This window comes from Mirounga angustirostris, unplaced genomic scaffold, assembly GCF_029215605.1.
Source record: "Mirounga angustirostris isolate CCGP_5_RB_7025 unplaced genomic scaffold, mMirAng1.0.hap1 SCAF_13, whole genome shotgun sequence".
Classification (NCBI taxonomy): domain Eukaryota; kingdom Metazoa; phylum Chordata; class Mammalia; order Carnivora; family Phocidae; genus Mirounga; species Mirounga angustirostris.
This window is the reverse complement of record NW_026991721.1, coordinates 28287918-28307842: the sequence shown is the minus strand read 5'-3', so window position 1 is coordinate 28307842 and position 19925 is coordinate 28287918. Positions and strand designations below refer to the sequence as shown.

Sequence of the window (19925 nt, the reverse complement as noted above, 5' to 3'; positions counted from 1 at the left end):
CTCAGGTGTGTAGCTCAGAGGGAATTAGAATCTAGCGAGATGTCGATGTGTGTTGGATGTGTTGTGTGTGTGAAGGAGACAAGGCCAGGGTTGCTCACCCTTTTCTCTACTCCGCACGCAGAATGGGCTTCAGGCCAGCAGGTCACTGCGGCACAAGAGTCTGTAAGACCACTTTCCCTGATTAAGTTCTGCTCTCCCAGGGAGTAAGAGACACGCACCCACAGGACGGGAAGAAGTCATGGCGCACTTAGCATTTAAGAGAGCAAGTTACGCTTACTGACCATTCACTGCCTGGATGCGGTGGGCACCCATTATATTATTTAACCCCACAACCATCCTTGTAGGTTAGATACACTAAGCATGAATAATTCTCCTTTGACAGAGGAATAAATCGAAGATCACAGCATTAACAATATTGAGATCAGGATTTAAACACAAGCAGACAGAGTCCAGTACTCATGCTCTGAACGCTATACCGTACTGTCTTTCTATACCTCGGTACGCACACACACACGCATTCATACACCACGGAACAGGATGCATGCCAGATGTGAAGAGAAGTTATCTGTGAACTGTAAGATATCCTGGTGATCTTTTTTTTTTTTTTTACCGTTATTTACATTCTTTCACCATGAGTATGTAAGCTTTCACTTAGAAAAAGAGTTTGCATTCATTTTTTAAAAAGCCCTTAGAGGATGGGAGATTTTTCTGACACTGAAGACATTCAAAAACACGTGACACAAATTTTCAAAGACTACTGAAGAGTATTAGGGAGAAATTATAATCTTAACAGAGGGACATTTGACAATATATAATAAACCATTTTTTTAAGGTATGTATCATTTGGACCAACAATTCTACTGCTAGAGAGAGATCCTACAAATATAACTTAAGGATGTTTGCAAAGAGAGAGCAGGAAGGATGTTCATCACACCAGTGCATATAATAAAAGAATGAAGACTTCTGAGGTGTCCAGTAATAGAGATCTGGTTAAATAAATCAGAGTGACCCACACAGCAGAATGCTATGCTAATGCAGAGCATGATGTGTTAAAATTTTTTAAAGTTACAGGATAATATGCACAGTTGTAATACTTTTTAAAAATAGTCATTAAGCAAAAAGCCCTTAAAGGGTGCATATTTGCTACTATTGAGAACATTCAAGACAGAAACAGAAAGTCAAAAAAATTCTCTCACATTCCATAATCAAAGACAACTACTCTAAAGATGGGATCATAGAGGGATGTTTATTTTCTACTTTGCACACATCAAATACTTGAATTTTTATAATACATGTGTATCTTATTTATATTAAAAATATTCTTTTTTTATATTAAAAATTTTTTGGGAAAAAATATTTTAGCCATATTTATTGATGTGGAAAGTTTTTTGTGATACATTAAGATGAAAAACACAATAAAACAGTACTACCATAAATCTCTATTTTGGTAAAAGATGTGTGTGTGCATGTGTGTACGTAAGTATTAACAGAAAACATTCCATAAAGATTCACACTAAAATGTTAACTGTAGTTATCTCTGGCCATGGGTAATTTTGTTTTCTTCTTTCACTTGTCTCTACTTCCTAAGTTATCAGGCATGCATATGTATTACATGTATTATAAGAATAAAATAAATAGCCCAGACTATGAAAGCTTTTCCTAAAGCCCAGCTCCAAAACTCTGGCCCAACAGCAAGATCGCTGGAAAAGGGACACAGTCTCCCAGTATGATTATTCCGAAAGAAGCAAAATCAATTTATATGTCTATGATCTGTGATGTTCGTTACAGTCACACTCTGTTATAAACCATGCCTAAAGCAATGCTCCTACAAATATGAATAACCTTCTTGAGATTTTCCTTGGGAATATTTTCATTCTTCCTTTCAGGCCTGGAGAAACTGAAGCTCAAAGCTATTATATAACAACCCAAGACCAAGGAAAAGTCATAATGGAAAGTTCATGGCGTTGGTGCTGTGCTAAAAGGGATTCTGACTAGCCAGATTGTTACATGTAATCTTTAGGCGGAAACAATAGGCCACCCAAGAACTTGGTCTAATTATAACAGGAAACAAAACAACAACAAACCCTTTATAATATTTCTGCACCATATGTAGGAATCATTAACAATAGCCAACTGGGTGTTATAAATACTTTGAGGAGAAAGGGAAAAGAGAAGGAAGGGAATAGAAAGAGATTTTACATACGGAACTACATAATTTTGAAGTCTGAGCCAGAAGTACAGGGAGAAAAAAGCCTTGTACTGTTATGTTCATTCATTCACTCCATGATTGCACAACCATTTCTGGGCACTATGTTTCAGGCCCTATACTCCAAACTGGGTGTACAAAGAGTGCTCATTAGGCACACACTGTTGTCTAGTAGGGTAGAGACAAGCAAACAATTACAGAACAACCACAAATGTTCAATGTGTATATGCCATGTTCAAGGAGAAGTCTACCAAAAATATGCTGAAGATGAGAGGACAGCAGGGATGAAATCGAGTGGACAGTGAAGACCAGTAAAGAATATCAAAGAGGCACAAGCTGGAAGAACACAGCGGCAACGTGAAGGAAGACCACACGTGGCCCAATGGCTCACAAAAATGTACCTTCGGGCATATCAGTTGTTCAGAATTTACTACCAATAAAAATAATCACATTGTAACTAGCAAGCATTTTATAGTTGGCAAGTTTATTTTTAAGCCAAGCCTGTAGTGATTAGGATGCATTTGTGCCAAGATAAAAAAGAAAATGCTGTAATGATTGAGTGGCTAGGATCTCAGTTCAGCTCACCAAAGCCTATTCACCTATAACATACCTGCAGCATATCTGACCTGACATATTAATGGGACGAGAGTATTTAACTATCACTTTAAAAATAATTTCTTGGGCACCTGGGTGGCTCAGTTGGTTAGAGCGACTGCCTTCGGCTCAGGTCATGATCCTGGAGTCCTGGGATCGAGTCCCGCATCGGGCTCCCTGCTCAGCAGGGGGTCTGCTTCTCCCTCTGCCCTCTTCCCTCTCGTGCTCTCTGTCTCTCATTCTCTCTCTCAAATAAATAAATAAAATCTTAAAAAAATAAAAATAAAAATAATTTCTTTGGGCAAGATTTATCGGTCCCTCTTTCCCACAACCCTGCAGTCCCTGGCAATAAGAAGCCACATGTCTCTCAGACCCTGGGCTGGTTCCCTTCCAGACAGCCCCATGGGTGGCAGCTGGGTAGGGAGAATGGGAGGTGTTTGCGAGATGGAGGACTCCAGTGTCTGATCAGCCAGCCTCGGGAGAAGTGAAAAATAGGATTCTGGTAGCTCCCTCAGGATGGCAGAGAGTGAAATTTAAAGTTTCACCCTCCAACCCACGGCAGAGATTTCCGAGGAAAGGGGCCAATGGGGCAACAGCAGAAGCTATCAGAATATGCTGGGTTGTTTTTTTTTTTTTAATTCAAATGTTCGCAAGTGGGAGAGACCGGCCCACAAAAGAAAAGGTTTTCAGGCTCCAGTCAGTGGCTATTCACTTCAAGGACCAAGATGAGTGCAATGAAATGCTGATGTCACAACATGATTTAGACACCTCTTGGAGCCTATGTGCCTGGCTGCATCTTCAGTATTCTCTATGGATATTTACCTCCTTGTAATTCACTGCCATTGGAACTGTCTACACCAAACGCTAAGAATGCTTCCCCACCTCGCAGCACCCTCCCAGCAGCCAGCCAACCCCCATACAGAGGCTGTGCCATAAAACTGTTGTCACATGACATAAACCCACCTTAGACCCTCAGCATCTGTATGTGTGAGTGTGTGTGTCAAAGGAGGCAGTTTTTCAAAGAACCACCATTATACCCAGGAGAGGGTCCCTCCAGCAGGGATCCTAAGCGCCACACTGGGAATAGAGAAAGACAGGAGGACACGCTAGGGACATGGAATCTGATGGACCCAAGTTCAAATCCTGATGGGCCCACCTAGTTGTTACGATCATAGATAAGTGAACTTCACCAAGGCCTCAGTTTCCTCGTAAGTATAGAAGAAGATAATAGCTTACTCATCAGTAACAAGAGCTACTTCATCAGTTATTGTGAGAACGAATGATACCTGTAATTGGGGGGTGGGGACAGGTACAGTGTCTAGACCCTACCACCTACAGATAATACATGCTCGTTCAACACCCCTCCCCATTCAAGTTCTAGTCCCCATGTGGCCATCTATTTTCTGAGTGACTCTGGGTGATTCATTTAATCTCCCACCTCAGTTTCCCCTTCTCTCAAATTAGGACGTGGGACGTCTAAGGCCTCTAAAAGTCCTAGCATTCTGTCTAGTAAGGGATGCTTGTTGTCACCTTCTATTCTTAATACCTTTTTAGTGCTCCCTCTTACAGTCCAAATCCCTCTTTAAATCCACGGTACCAGTCCCTTCCAGTTTCTGGTTTTTGGATTTTTTGCCTCTGGCTCTGTTGTCTTCCCCCATACTAGTTACTGAAAGGTGTCTACAGGCCAGGGCTGTGTTAAGAATGGTCTAAGCTTTATCACAGGGTGCATACGCCCTATGATGATCATTATGATGATGCCCATTTTACAAAAGAGAAAATCAAGGCTCAAGAGTTTAAGCAACTTACCAAAAGTAGGGGATTCAAAACTGACTCTTCCCAGCTGCTTATAATCCTTATATGGTATCCTACCTGTCCAAGTTTGAGCTCTATCTTCTTATGACTCTGTGCTGTGCTGGCTTATCTCATAAATCACTTTGTATTAATAACTGTGTGTGTTACACCTGCCAGGTGGCCTATGCACAAATTAACCAGGACTCATCGCCTCTGAACCAACAGGAAAGTCATGATGGGATTCTCAGGCCCTGCAGCTTGTAGGTCAGGGTGAGATTCAAGACAGACAGGACTTAAAGACATCTTTCAAGTAATAGCACATGGACAGACAGCTACTCATCTTCCACATGAAATTGCTGGAAGCTACCTTGTTTTAGTTCAAGTCTAAAGTGCAAGCTTCCCAGCTGCTCTGAGCCCATTCGTAATAGCAGAGTAGTAACAGAAAAGGCTCACACTTTGGGGTCAGACAACCCCAGGCTGAGTAGTCAAGTGAACCTGAGTGGATTTCTCTGATAACCTCTCTGAGCTTCTTATCTGTTAAATGACCTTGGGTAAGTCACCCCAACTGAGCTTCAGGTTCCCAATCTGGAAAATGGGGTAACACTGGCAACCTTAGAGGGATGACACAGGGACAGAAGGAATGCCTGGCCTGTAATAGAAATACATGAGCCTGTTGGAGAAAAAAGGAGCTGGGGGGGGAGGGATGGTCAGGTTGTTTCCAATAATCAGGATAGTCTAGAGTAGAAAGATGGAAATCAGTGAGAGGTACACTGAACTTGAAGTGCCTTCCAAAATCTGTAAGGACCCATGCCAGTGAGAACTAAATGCCCTGTTATGACAAAAGCCCCAGACCGATCTGACCCCTGACTCCACTCTGCTAGGTCATCTGGCAACTGCTGCTAGAAGCACTTTTTGCAGGTGAGAGGCTTCCGTTGAGCCAAGTGGTAGAGTGTAATCTCACATCCCCTCTCACTCTCAGCACCATAAGGTTGCCAGGGTAACTGAGCTATTCTGGTCCTTCCCTATGGGATCCCAACTTTATCCATATCCCATGGGTTCCCTTTGGCCTCATGTTCTGCAGCCCCTGCTGAGGCCTCTTACTTCTGCCACACAAGATCAGAGGGGAAATGAGAAGAGAAGGAACTGACCATGCAACTGGACCTTAGCATTTTATTTCCTTACCATTTTATTTCCTTAGTTACAGCACATTTCCATTTACAGAGTACTTTCCCTTATAAAATCTCCCAGTGTTTACTTCTAATCTACTAAATAACTCCTCTGACCTCTTCTTGTTTTTACCCTTTAAATATCTGTTGATGGTCCATTCACCACATTCCCCATTCAGTTATTAATGGCCCACAAAAACTTACTAGCAGCAATCATTTATTGATTAATCTGCATGACAATTCAAAAAGACAGGTAGTATTAATCCTTAGTTCTGCAGAGGGAAACCAAGGGGAAAAGAGAGGTTAACTCAGTTGCCCAAGGTCAGTGGCTAACCAAGATTATAACCAGGATCTATCCTGTCTTGTATGTCTATAAACACTTCCCACAGTGCTATACCCTTTCTTTACAAATCAACATTGTCAAGGCAGCTAGATCTTTCTGTGTTGAGATTCAGTTTCACACAACAGTTTAGAACTGTCAAGATTCAACTTCAAGTAATTCTGCCTGCTAACACTTCATAAATAAAAGTTGCTAAAATTAAGAGATAATAGTACTTGAAAGTCAATTCTACAAAGACAAAAGAGAAGTGAAAAGATCAGGATTATAGACCCAGCTCTGCCACAAAGAGACTCTCAGAGAGTCATTTAACTTCTCTATATCTCTGAGTTACCTATAAAAGTGGGATTATGCTGAATGTTATTTAAGGTACCCTGCCGTTTAAAATGAGAAGACTGAATAACTATTAAAACAGTTCAAAATATAAAGCTCCAATATCCAATGCTGCCGAGATCATGCTTACACTGGTATATCCATTCATTGTTAATGAGGTACACAGCCACAATCCCCTTGGAAAGCAAGATGCCAATACACAGCAAAACACATAAAGAATTCCATATCCTTTTACTTAGTAATTTAACTCATACAACGTTTTACCCTAAGAAATAAGTCAATAGAAGCAAAAAGGCATACACAAATGAAAACGCAAATTTCAGTGCTAGGAATCAGAGGAGCAATTATCAAATATCAATATTCATTTTTAGAGGAATCCCTTATTAAATAAAAGCACAGAACAATATTAATGTTATGTTGCTATTTAAAAGGATGAACATGAAAATTATGCAAAGTCGTTGAAAATCATGTCAATACTATTCAATGAAAATAGCCAGAAGTAAAAGAGCAGATACATACTCTGATGCCAACTACATAAAATGTGGATAGATCGACAAGGTCACAGGAAAACTGAAAATAGGTATGTTAGCAATTAGGCTTAGTTTTAAAAATATTTTAACTGCTGTTAATGCTGTTTTTCCATTCACACATTTTATCACCTCATCAATTATTTAAAAATTTCTCAGCCCCTGCTTTAGTTTGATGGAAAATGAATTTTAAACTTTCTGCCTAAGTCTCCTGAGTAATTTTTATTGGTTGACATATTATTCATGACATTATTCTTCTGGAGTGATTTCTGCTCTTTAGTATATAATTCTTCAGTGTCTTTAGAGATTCTAAAATCTCAGAACCCTTGCCTTCTTTTCCTCACCTAAGGGGATTCTTTTATTTTTTTTTATTTTTTATTTATTTATTTATTTATTTTTTAGATTTTATTTATTTATTTGACAGAGAGGTAGAGAGCACAAGTAGGCAGAGCGGCAGGCAGAGGGAGAGGGAGAAGGAGACTCCCCGCGGAGCAGGGAGCCTGATGCGGGGCTCAATCCCAGGACCCTGGGACCATGACCTGAGCCAAAGGCAGACACTTAACGACTGAGCCACCCAGGCGCCCCTAAGGGGATTCTTTTAAAAGATGTGTCATCTAATCTAGTTTTGAATAACCCCATGATTGCCTTGTAATGCTAATATTTGGCCACTGCCTGACCCAGGAGCCCACATTTTTCCATAACCCTGACCTGTGGGTGTCTCTACAGTAACCACAAAGTTGCCATTATCCTTTTCTTGGTGTATCTAGGGTGGTTTCACATTCCAAGTTTGGGAAGCTTTACAGCAGAACAACTTATCATTTCAGGGGTTTTAGGACATCCGTTGGTTCACTTAGGAAAGCTGCCCCCAAGGAGCACTGTGCTAGGACCCTCCCTTCATAGAAGGACTTTCACATCCTCCTTCATTTCTTAGAAATATTCTTTTACTAGCAGGTCATTTGTACATCTTTGCTCATAATATCTGGGAAAGACTGCAGAGCCAATGAATTAAAAATATGATTCTAGGTCTCATGTGTGCCAATGAATGCCCTCATTAAAGCAGCATGAGTGAGATGAGATGGGTTTCAAAGCTTTCCGTCCCTTTGCCCCAGAGCCGCTGAGGCCAGGCACTGAAAGGATGCACAGTAAAATTAAATATCTAAAAATTCATCTTTAATTAACAGAATTGGATTAAAGCTAGACACCACCGCATATCATATGAGAAATGGCTGAGCTGGCTTCCAAGTGCTCTAATTCAATTAGGACGCAGTGAGTGACACTCGGACAGGAAAGGTTAATTGGGGGCGCCAGAACGCAATCATTCCTTACCTAACCAGTCATTAAACTTCTTAACCTCTGAGGGCAGTCCCAGCTCGGTGAAATCGCCTGTGTGGAGAAGGATGTCCCCATAAGGCATCTGGATACCATCTGTTCTGGAGTGCGTGTCTGAGATGCAGACAAACCGCGTGTGGCCCGCTGGTTTTGGAGTGTCATATGGGATGGGGTCGACCCTAAAGTAGACATAACAGATCCCATAACAGTTAAATATATTAGAACCCCCGTAATTGTCATTGCACATACATATCGACGGTTATCCGTGAACGCACCCAGATAAACTGAAGCAAAGGCCAAAGGGGCCTTTGCAACAAGGGAGACTTTGAGGTGCACAGGAGAAAGCATCCCCCATCTACGACCCCACTGAGCAAATTCAAAAAGGCTTACTTACCTGGGAGGAGAATGAAAAGGAAAGAATATCTTACATGTAAAATCAGAAATAACCCAGGAAATGGATAGAGTGATTAATGGTGAAGTTTAGGGATATTGAGCCCCAACTGGGGAAGCAAAATTATGCTATTTTCTCTCATCATGCTCCAATTGATCCCACTACTCATTAAGAAATGGATAACTACATTTATTCCTTCTTAAACATGCATAACTTAAGCAATGAACTAATTTACGGAGAACACCTTGCACATGCTTTGCCAACTGAGATGTGGAGAGATATAGATAGTACTTATATTTAATTTCCTTTCCACAACCATTCGACACCTGTATCTTCTTGTTTTTGCTAAGTGATTCACAAATCAAACAGTGGAGAGAGAAGGTGATGTCAAAATAACAGAACTTAAAAGAAAAACACTGAATGTTAAAAGAACTTTGTCAAGCTCCTTCTTTACCACAGTGAATTATCTGCAGTCCCAGTTACACCTTAGATGACTAGCAACGCTCAAATGCCTTGGGCAAAGATTCTATTCAGTATAATTCGTAAGCCTTTTAATGGGTGTGTATAGATCTACATATGCATTAATATATGTATACTTTTAGAGACCTAAGCACTGTGAAATTACACTAGGGCATAAGAATCAAAAGGCAAAATAATCAACCCGAAGCAAAGAAAATGAAACAGAACAGTCTCACTTAATTGAGTGTAACAAAGTGTGCTAAATAAACTTCGTAAAGAAATGCAAATATGACTCTTCAAGCATACAGTTTTAATTATTTAAGGGGTTTGTAGCAGAGTTAAGGATGCTTTCACCATATTAACTCTACACTGACAGCTTCCTTTAATTTCTCTGTAGGAATGTACACTTATTTTGGATTATGGGTGAAAAAAAGCAGTTATAAAGGCAAAGAGAAGGTCACAAGAGAGGCAAATATGCAATGCAGAGATCAAAGTGTGAAACATTAAATAAGGAACAATACTTCATGTCACAGCCCCGCCCTTCATCATTAACATGCAGCAGAGAATACACTGAAAGCTCAACACGAGATTCCCTATATGCGTTGCCTCTACAGGCTTTAATTTTTCTTCCTTTTTTCCACTTTTCTGAAAGAAATGATCTGTTTTAACAATGGCAATTTTAGTGAGGAGAATAAAGACATCGATATACAACCTGGATAGTCTTGAATTTCTTTTAACGGTTAATCTTTTAATGTAATTTTCTCTTTGTCACAGGAGAAGGTAAGGAAGTGAGAAGAAAGGAGAGCAAGAAGAGAGAAAAGAGGGAGAAGAGGGGGAGGGACCGTGAACTGGTTAACACAGTGGGTCTAACTGGAAACCCAAAAAGAAAGTTTAACTTCTGCAAAAAATTAATGAATTTTTCCTGTAAAGCCTAGAAATTAATAATGCTATTACCATGGAGAATGTTATTCACTAATCCACCGAGATCTCATGAGTAACCTGGAAACCCTTCTGATTATTTCCGATGTTGACTTTTCTACATATATAAAAGTGTCTGGTGTCTTCCTTTCCATTACTGAGACTCTATTACACTCAGTCTTAATGCTTCCAGTCTCGTCAGTATCTCCTGTCTTCTAAAAGTAGTTTCCCGAGAGAATGAATGACTGTTTTCTGCAGCTGACTGGAAGGGAAAAGTGAAAAGTGATAGTAATATTCTGTTTCCATGTCAAAAGTTAAGACGCTCGCTGAAATGGGACTGTGCATACTGATACTTAATCCACCAACATTTGAATGAAAATTAAATAAATATCAACCACTGGACTTCTAAACACATGAATAATTCAAATACACGTATATGAATATACATACACACATAAGCACATCTTTATTTTCTAGTTCTCAACCTAATGGTAATATACAGACACAGTCCCTATTTCCTCTTTTCCGTAACTCAGCTGAGCTCCAGGCACAAGTCAAAATCCTTTACAAATCCATCGGAACCTCTCAGAGGGACATGCATTATAGTTATCATTTTGAATTTATTAGAAAGTAGCACAGATAGAAACCCTTCACTGTGCACAGGCCCTTATTCTGTGACTTCTCCTCGGTTTAGAGAAGCAAATCATCAGATGGTACATAATCTGTTTCCCATCTTAGTTCTAGACTGGGCAATAACTTTCTGAGGCCACTGATGGGAACATCAGTCAATTTTAAGTGGCTTCCACTTTCCTCCCCACCTTCCCACCTCCTCCAGAGAAACATTTAAATGTCCAACAGAATTAACAGTGAAAGAAAGGCCAAGGAATAGAAAAATAGAGGGGAAAGGAAAAAGGGAGAAAATGCATCTTCTTAGCTTTGAGCTGAAATAAAATGAGTCAGAAGGACACAGAAAGACTGTCAGAGAAGATTCACCCATCAATATCACCAATTTGATGTCACCAAAGGGAATTAGGTAGACGTTTAAGAGAGGTATGGAGGATTGGTTCAAGGTAGAGGCTTGGGGAAGGGAAGGGGGGAGGTATAAAGAGGCAAATGCGGAAGTCATGTACATCCTCTGACCCAGAGACATGGATGTCCTCTGTTACCCTCAGGACTCAAAACAAGGCAAGAGATGGTTTCAGGAGACAAGACAGCACAGCATGTCAGAGGAACGCTGCAGGATAACATGACAAATTTCACCCGGGGGGGTCACAGGAAGGAAGACATGTCCACCCAAAGACATTCAGAGTTGAAAATGAGACATCTAGCAGAGTAGGCAAGTTGCAACAGATATAATTAAAGTTGAGACCACCCTCGGGAAACTACTATTTCCAAACTGGGCATTTGGTAAATGCTTTGAAAATAAAAGTCAAGGCAGTCAAATATTTTCAGTGTAACAGCATGTCTAAGGGAGACCCCGGCTACCGTTAGATCTACCTGTTCGCATTGTGTGAAGACCCACAGACTACATTTTCCGTCTTAGTTAACTTCACTGCTTACTGTTGATGCTGCTGCCTTCTCAAACGATCGACCATTTCCCCTAAGGCATCATGTCAAGTATCCTAGCAAGTGAGTATCTTACCAAGGCAATCTAACCCCCAGAGCCAGATTCAAATATCACAGTGAGATTTGCACGTACATTTGAGTGCACCCAGGGGAAAACAAGATGACATGGGCAGATGAGAAGAAAACACAGCCTCATAAAATCCCAGAGCCGGACAAAACCTTAGCGGGCATTGGGTTCAACACTTTACATGAAGCTTCTACCCCATCGCTGCCTAACTGACACAAGTTTTCTTCCCAATGTTTCCAGAGAAGGAGAGCTCCTGAGTTCCCTCTTCTTCCCTGGGGACCCCCATTCTGGTTTTCTCAATTGTTCTACTTGCTAAAAAGTTTCTGATTCAGTCTACACCTCTGCAAGCACAGAGAAAGCTGAGCACGGTCCAAAGAGACTTAGCCCAGAGCCCGAAAATGAACAATATTGACTGAGGTATTTGCTTCTGGCAAGTCGTTTCATTCTTTGGGGCTATGTTGCTATGAGGATATAAATCGTCAAATACTGGGTCTGGCACAGAGCACATGCTCAGAAAGCAAAGACACAAAGTGACATAAGAGTGAAGCAGGCTTGACTATCTGCTTTGACTCTCACTCCAGATTTATTAACAGTGTAACACCAAACATGGGACTCAACTCCTGTGTCTTGGTTTCCTCACCAATAAAATGGATATAAAAATAGTACCTCTCTCATTGGATTGCTGTGACAATAAAAAAGTATCATGTACTCAAAGCATTTAGAACAGTCTGACACACAGCAGACACTCAGGAAGTGGTTTTTGGCTTTGTTTTGTTTTTTACTAAGTAGTCGTATTTTTGCTACTATTAGTAGAAATAGTATCTTTTAGTTTCTCTGACCTCCATCTCTTCTGTTACAAGGAGGTAACAGCTACCACAGGGGAACTTTCTGAGAGTTAAAGGAGGTCACATAGGGCACCTTGGTGGCTCAGTCGTTAAGTGTCTGCCTTCGGCTCAGGTCATGATCCCAGGGTCCTGGGATCGAGCCCCACATCGGGCTCCCTGCTCTGCGGGAAGCCTGCTTCTCCCTCTCCCACTCCCCCTGCTTGTGTTCCTGCTCTCGCTATGTTTCTCTCTGTCAAAAAATAAATAAAATCTTTAAAAAAAAAAAAAAAAGGAGGTCACATAAGCAACACCCAGCACAGTCTGGACATACACTCCACGGTCAGTAATTATATTGACTTCCTTCCTCTTACTTTCTTCTTTCATCCCAATCTTCTGCATTTGAAATACCAGAGAGTAAGAATCCAGTCCCCTTTTCCCTCTGACTGTTCTTCAAATATTTGAGGACAAGTATCATAACCCCCTGATATCTTCTCTACTCTAATTGAGGTTTTTTCAGCATTCCCTTGTGTGTTAAGATTTACAGTGCCCTCAGAGCCCTACTGGTCTCCTCCTCCATACGATCCGATGGGTCTAAACGCCTCCCTGGGCAGTGTCAGAATTCGTGGGCCCATGAATTCATTGGCCAGTGAGCTGCGTATCAAAGACAAATGTTGTTAGGTGCAGTGGAGAGATGACGGTGCTGGGCACACTGGTGGTCTTTCCGAAAGGCGCTACGTCAAAACATTTTCTAATTCAGTCTCCAGGGTTTGTGCCAAGCCTCAAATCTTGTTCTTCAAGCTTGACTGTCAAGTGTTTATATATCTCATTGCATATTCAAACAAATAAACCATTCTCATTTATCCAGTCTTGACGCATTAGAGTTTTTTTACTCATAAAAAAATATGATCATATTACTGCTTCCACTATGGAATACTCTTCTGACAATATCTGTTATTTGTCCCAATAACAAATTCATACAGTGTTTCAAGCTCCATTGATAGATCTTCATAAAAGCTGTTATCATGTCATTTGTTATGACATGGATTTCTTCTTTAGACCATGTGTGCAGTAAAAGCCTTGTGTACACAATTAGCCTATAATTCAGTGGGAGAATAGAGTATTACCCTTACAAAGCATTTTAATGGGAATCAAATGTATTTACCACCCCCATTCCACTTGAAAATCCTGATGCTGTTCATGCATTCCACTGACTTTATCTCTAAAAAGTTTTCCAAGGTGACATTAAACCTTCCATTTTTTTACCCAGAAAACTTGGGCGGAATGAAAGCCAAAGTTATATCCACCCTAGATATACTGTTTGCTAAAGATATGCAAAGCCCACCAGCAAGACAGTGAAATCCAAATACCTGGTGTAAGTTAGTAAAATCACAGAATTTTATATTGGAAGAGACTTTAGAGATTGTCTAATCTTCTGTTCCACTTCTTTGAATATCTTCTTCATGGTCTGCCTTACTCATGTACACTGCTACTTAGTTTCTGTTAAGTGGCCTACCCTTTTTATATATTTTTTAAAGTTTTGCCCTAAACAATATCATTTATGAATTCATGACGGAGATATGCTGGCTTTATGTTTTAACTACACATTAAAATAAACATGGGCGCCTGGGTGGCTCAGATGGTTGAGCGTCTGCCTTCGGCTCAGGTCATGATCCCAGGGTCCTGGGATCGAGTCCCACATCGGGCTCTCTGCTCCTTGGGAGCCTGCCTCTCCCTCTGCCTCTCTCTCCCTCTGTCTCTCATGAATAAACAAACTCTTTAAAAAAATAAATAAATAAACAGAGAACTACTACAATTTAAAGGTTTCTCCACTCTAAAGAACTAGAACTCAGATTTCCTAACTTCCAATTTCTTTCTACCCACTTAATTTTGGAAACTTAAAAAGATGCTAGCACTTGGAGAATAAAAAAGATAAAAATTATAAAATGCTAACAAATCACCTAAACTCTAGTAGCCACTAAGATCTAGTGAGTCTGCTTAAAATTATTGGAGTTCAGTGTTGAAAATATCCAAATTTTAATGCTGTGTATATTGACCCCTCAATTCTCATGTAGGTTATCTAGTCAAAAGGAATCTCTTAAAACCTCAAAAAAAAATCCGTATATTGTAGTATGTTGGGGGAAGTGAGCAATTTTAAAGTTTGATTTTTAGAATACTGGTAGAAATTAAAAGTGTTCCTCATTCTCAGGTATGTCAAGTCACGTGTGCAAACTGATTGTAAATGTTTCCAAATGCATGTCTCTTTAAAAGGACTACTTTAGCGACACCTCGGTGGCTCAGACAGTTAAGTGTCTGCCTTCGGCTTAGGTCATGATCCCAAGGTCCTGGGATCCAGTCCCACATCGGGCTCCCTGCTCAGTGGGGAGTCTGCTTCTCCCCCAGCTCATGCTCTCTCTCGTATACTCTCTCTCTCAAATAAATAAATAAAAATAAAACGTTTAAAAAAAAAAGGGACTTTAGTTGACAGATGAGCCTCATTGTTTTTGTTTGTTTGTTTGTTTTGTTTGAAAAGCCCTGTTTGTGGAGTTGAGGAGCTCCTGTACTTTTACTCAGTGGTCATCACTTAGTGAGGTGACCCTGGGCTAGTCACCTCTCTTCCGGCCTCTTCCTTAAGTGTGAAAAGAGGGGCAAGACCCAATGACCCCCACATGTCTAGCTGCATGGTTTCTACATCACTATTCGTTTAAGGCTTCAGAAATAATTCAGTCTCTTAAGTAGCTTAAAACATGTCCTTTCTCTTTGCAATTTTATTCTCTGCTTTCCTAGACAATGCAAAGATAAACGCAGTCCAGATCCATCCAAATATAATGCGAATTAGCCAGACTTTATATGGAAAAAGAAGTGAAATTGCAATGTAGGACTGTAGAAAAGACCTCCAGGGCTATCTAGTGTAAAAGAGAGCAAAGCCAGAATTCCAGTTACCACAACAAAACAAAAATTAAAGGGCATGTGATTTAACTAAGTTGCGTCAGAAGTGTGGCTGTTCTCATTTTTCTCAAACTATGAGCTGGCGAAATTCTCCCACTTTAGCCATCGTGCCCGGGGAACAGTAACGGTGCTGAAACACAGTAAGTAAGCATAACAGAACCAGATGTATAAATATATTCACATTTGTACCAAGGGCACTGCTTTTCTTTAACTGCTGAACTGCTGTATCAACACTGTACTATCACCGACTAATTATAGCTAACAAAGCCCACTGCACAAAGTATGTCTCGTCTATTTTTTCCTAGTACAGAAGTACAGTGCCGACATTCAATGAATATTAAGTGGTAACAACTGAATTCTTTGAGCACTGAATCTGATATGAATTCATGGTCTTTCTACCAATGCCATTCAGGTGTTTTAGTGCCCGTCAGGCTAGTGATTTTATGAACCACTGAAGCCTCTCAGATGGCACGTTGTTGGGTCATAAATATCTCATTGGAAATGTACTATATCCAGAGTTAAACGGTTCCCTCTCTTCTAACCTAAGAACCAAGTTAATCGGCTTACGATTCTGCGTAGAGGCCTGGCATCTGAGAAAAAGGGGCATGTGACGCCATACTGAGTGTCTGTTATTCCACACAGTGGGTCAGGCATTCGGTCAATAACCATTCCTTAGGCACCTACCTGTATGCCAGATACCATGATAGGTTCTAAAAGGACAAAGAAGCAACAAGCTTGGTTCCTTTAAGGATTCTGCAGTTGATCTGTCAATCGTTTATTCACCAAATGCCTACTGACATGCCTGGTTTCTGCACATTCAGTCGTTTCACAACATTTAAACAGGTGACTTTCAAAACAGTGTGCAAAGTAAGGCTCTGTCAGGTGCTGTGGAGTAAAGGAGAAAATGCCTGGCACTGCTTGCAGGCTGGGAAGGAGGACAGGGGACATTACAGCGGGCAAAGGACAAGGTAGTATGCCTGTTTCAAATGCCTGGGACAAAGGATCTTAGGCTCAGGAAGCAGGAGAGTGGCATGAAGCTGGAATTTGAATTGGGATTTCAACAAGCATAGGATTTGGAAAGTCAGGCAGAAAAGAAAGGCTGTCCAGGTAACAGGAGGAGCAATGTGGAAGCACTTAGCATGTGCAGGGGCCTCCTAGTAAAGAGGTGTGTCTGGGGCGGTCACAAGACAGTGAGCAGTGGAAGGTTTGAGAGGCCAGACTATGGAGAGCTAGATGGTGGGGCCTGAAGCAGCCCTGAAGGCCGTGGAAAATAGCCTCCTCCCTCACCCACTGAGAGGTGCAGGGGGCCACAAAGAAAGCAGGCTTTTACAGGAAAACTAAGGCTCTGTGCAGAGTGTGAGGGGAGGTGGGGGTGGGGAATGGAAAGATGGAAAGACAGAAAGGAGAGGGTATGGAACAAAAGCAGTAGAAACCTGATGATGATACTAAAACCGAAGCCCTCGTGAGCAGACCTCAGTGAGAATTTGAGAAGTAGCCACAAATGAGCTACAACATCCTACGCTATTAGGTCTCCTCTGGCTCCATCCTGTGCACACTTATCACCGATCTGGTGCTATGGACTGAATCTGTTCCTCCCGTAAAATTCGAACGTTGAATCCCTAATCCCGAAGGTGATAGTCTCAGGAGATGGAACATCTGGGAGGTAATTAGGTCATGAATGGGACTAGCGGCCTCATCAAAAGTGACACGAGAAAGATGATCTCTCTTGCGGCCATGTAAGGACAGGGCAAGAAGGTAGCCCTCGACAAGCCAGGGAGGGGCTTTCACCACCAGGAATCAAATTGGGGGGCACCCTGATGCTAGAATTCCCAGCCTCTGAAACTGTGAGAAATAAACGTTGCGTAAGCCACCCAATCTATGGTATTTGTTATAGCGACCCAAACTGACTAAGACTAACTGGATACAGACATAAACTTTTTTGGTTGAAAATAACAACAGTAATAATGAGGAGCGACTGCAGCAGTCTTCATTTAGAAGGCAGGCACCATGTGATGCCCTTCACACGATGGTTTTCATCTAATCCTTGCGGCAGGTAGCCCCTGTCTTTCTCCCATTTTACGAATGAGTAAACAGAGACTCGGCAAAGGCGCAGGGTTAGTAGGTGGCTCTACCCCAAAGGGCTACTCAGCATCTGCTCTGTCCTTCTGCCATCCTCCAGCTATACAACCTTCTCTTACACGACACAACACCCCCAGATGTAAGAGCAGACTGTCCTAAAATGGAGTACACCGGGTTTTTTTTTTACATCAATAATTACAACTTCAAAGACAAAATGTGGGTTATTTGCAAATACAGGTCCATCTGAAAACGTCTTCATCTGGCTCAGTCCAGTAGAAAGAACCTTAAGGGACATAAAAAACACAAGCATTTAATTTTTTAAATGTTGGGAGTGACATTCAGGAGGAGGTGTTGGGTCTAACTGACTAAACAAGATTTTTTTTATTAAAACTGCTAAAGGGGAACAAATTCTACTGTATTTCTCTACCATTCCAACTCATCAAAGCCAAGTTTTCAAGGCTTAACGTCTCACAAGTACTTGTTAATTGAATTCATTGTTTAGTTAATTGTGCTTATCAGAAGTATAGGTAGCTTCATATTTGCATGACTAATGGGCCTCCTTTAAAGTGTGTGGCCATTTCAGTTGGATTTTAATGATCTGTAATTTTTTTTTTCCAACTTTGGGTTGACTTGATTGACTTACTTTCAAAAAAATCAGTCATGCCTAAGGCAAAAAGACCATTTTTGCTACAGTTGGGACATCTTGTTAGTACATTTCAAAACAAATGCTTATTTGTAAGGCCACTTAACATGATGCCAACATTTAACGACCTTTCAAATACAATAATTTTCAGACTCAATATATGATACTCTGGAGCCTGTTTCATAACAATAAAGAGAACTATTTTACCTTACATCTTTATCCCTTGCTGAAATAGCTAGTCCGTTATTCAACCATAAAGATTACATAGTTCCCACACAACAGAAGCAGCCATGGAGAACTTCTTTCCTCTCTGGAAATGAATACTTACTACCTTGGTAGAGTATGTCATTGTTTACGTGATTATCACAAGGTTGGTATATCGAAGTACAGACCTGATGGATGACTGGCCCATGATTGAGCATATAGGATCTGGTTGAAAAGAGAATCAAATCTAGGTCTGACTGTAATTCCAGTGGTCAATTTACTTTGAATGGTAACAAAGGGAATACCTTCTCTCATGTTATAACTTCTAATTAGCACTGACCAAACTCTGCCCAGATTTCTCTGGGGAGTGACACGAGCAAGGTCCACCAACAGGTACGACTAGAAATTAGTCTAGTCCTCCATCCCAAGCTTTTAAATGAGCCATTGTATTCACTTAGCTCACAGATCAGCAAGCTATAGCTCAAACGAAAAATACAGCCCAATGCATGTTTCTATAAATAAAGTTTTACTATAGCACAGCGACATTCATTTGCTTAAATATTATCTACGGCCACTTTCAACCTACAAGAGCAGAGTCGTAACTGTACAGATGCCCTGTGGCCTGCAGAGTCTAAAATATTTACTATTTAGAACTTTCCAGAAAAAAGTTTGTCCACTCCTGATTTTGTCACTCAACAAACATTAAGCAACAACTGTATGTTAGACATTATATTACTAATAATAACACCTAATACTTAGCAGTATCTGTAATGTACTTTCCTATATTCCTATATTATTTCCTATATTATTACTATGAATCGTCTCAAGATCTCTGCATGATGTGTGTGCGTGTGCACACACACATGCGTGTGGTTGTTTGTATTCTCCAAATTTTACTTAAGATCCCACATTAAGCTTGGGACTCTTGATTTGGAACCTGTCTAAATCATGAGTTTCAGCCCTTTGCTATGCAATCCTGTTTCTCAGAGGTGACTTTGGAATGAGCATCCTTTTAATGGAATGCTGAAGCCTCTGGGCATTATCTGATCCCATAGGGATAAATGCCTTAGCCTTTGGGCTATTTTACAACTTGGTAACTTGTAGATAAGTGAAAGCAATGCAAATAATTCTTATCTATAGTTGCAAATAAGTTCTGTCCAGTGGAGGTTCAACTGACTCCCCCCTCCAGTTTTGAATCCATTTTTTTTTAAAGATTTTATTTATTTATTTGGCAGAGAGAGAGATAGGGATAGCAGGAACACAAGCAGGGGGAGTGGGAGAGGGAGAAGCAGGCTCTCCGCCAAGCAGGGAGCGCGATGCAGGGCTCGATCCCAGGACCCTGGGATCACGACCTGAGCCTAAGGCGACGCTTAACGACTGAGCCACCCAGGCGCCCTTTTGAATCCATTTGTAAATTCATCTCAACATTCTTTTAGTCCAAATAAATTTGTGGTTCTCCTGTGAGCCTATTACGACAAATTTCTTGGTTCCCTCATTTACTAGTGAGTTAAATAAAAATTTTAACAAGTGTTCGTTTTATATCCG

At 40.8% G+C, this 19925-nt stretch overlaps 1 protein-coding gene across 3 annotated transcripts in view; it reads right to left on the bottom strand.

Moving 5' to 3' along the window:
* Window positions 1-19925, bottom strand: part of MPPED2 (metallophosphoesterase domain containing 2) — a 175374-nt gene that overhangs the window by 117345 nt on the left and 38104 nt on the right. For all 3 annotated transcript variants that reach the window (XR_008507472.2, XM_045893983.3, XM_045893984.3), the window contains exon 3: window positions 8281-8462. Coding sequence is in view for 2 of the 3 variants with exons in the window: in XM_045893983.3 (XP_045749939.1) it covers window positions 8281-8462 (182 nt within the window). In the remaining variant the exon portion in view is untranslated. The remainder of the gene's footprint in view (window positions 1-8280; window positions 8463-19925) is intronic.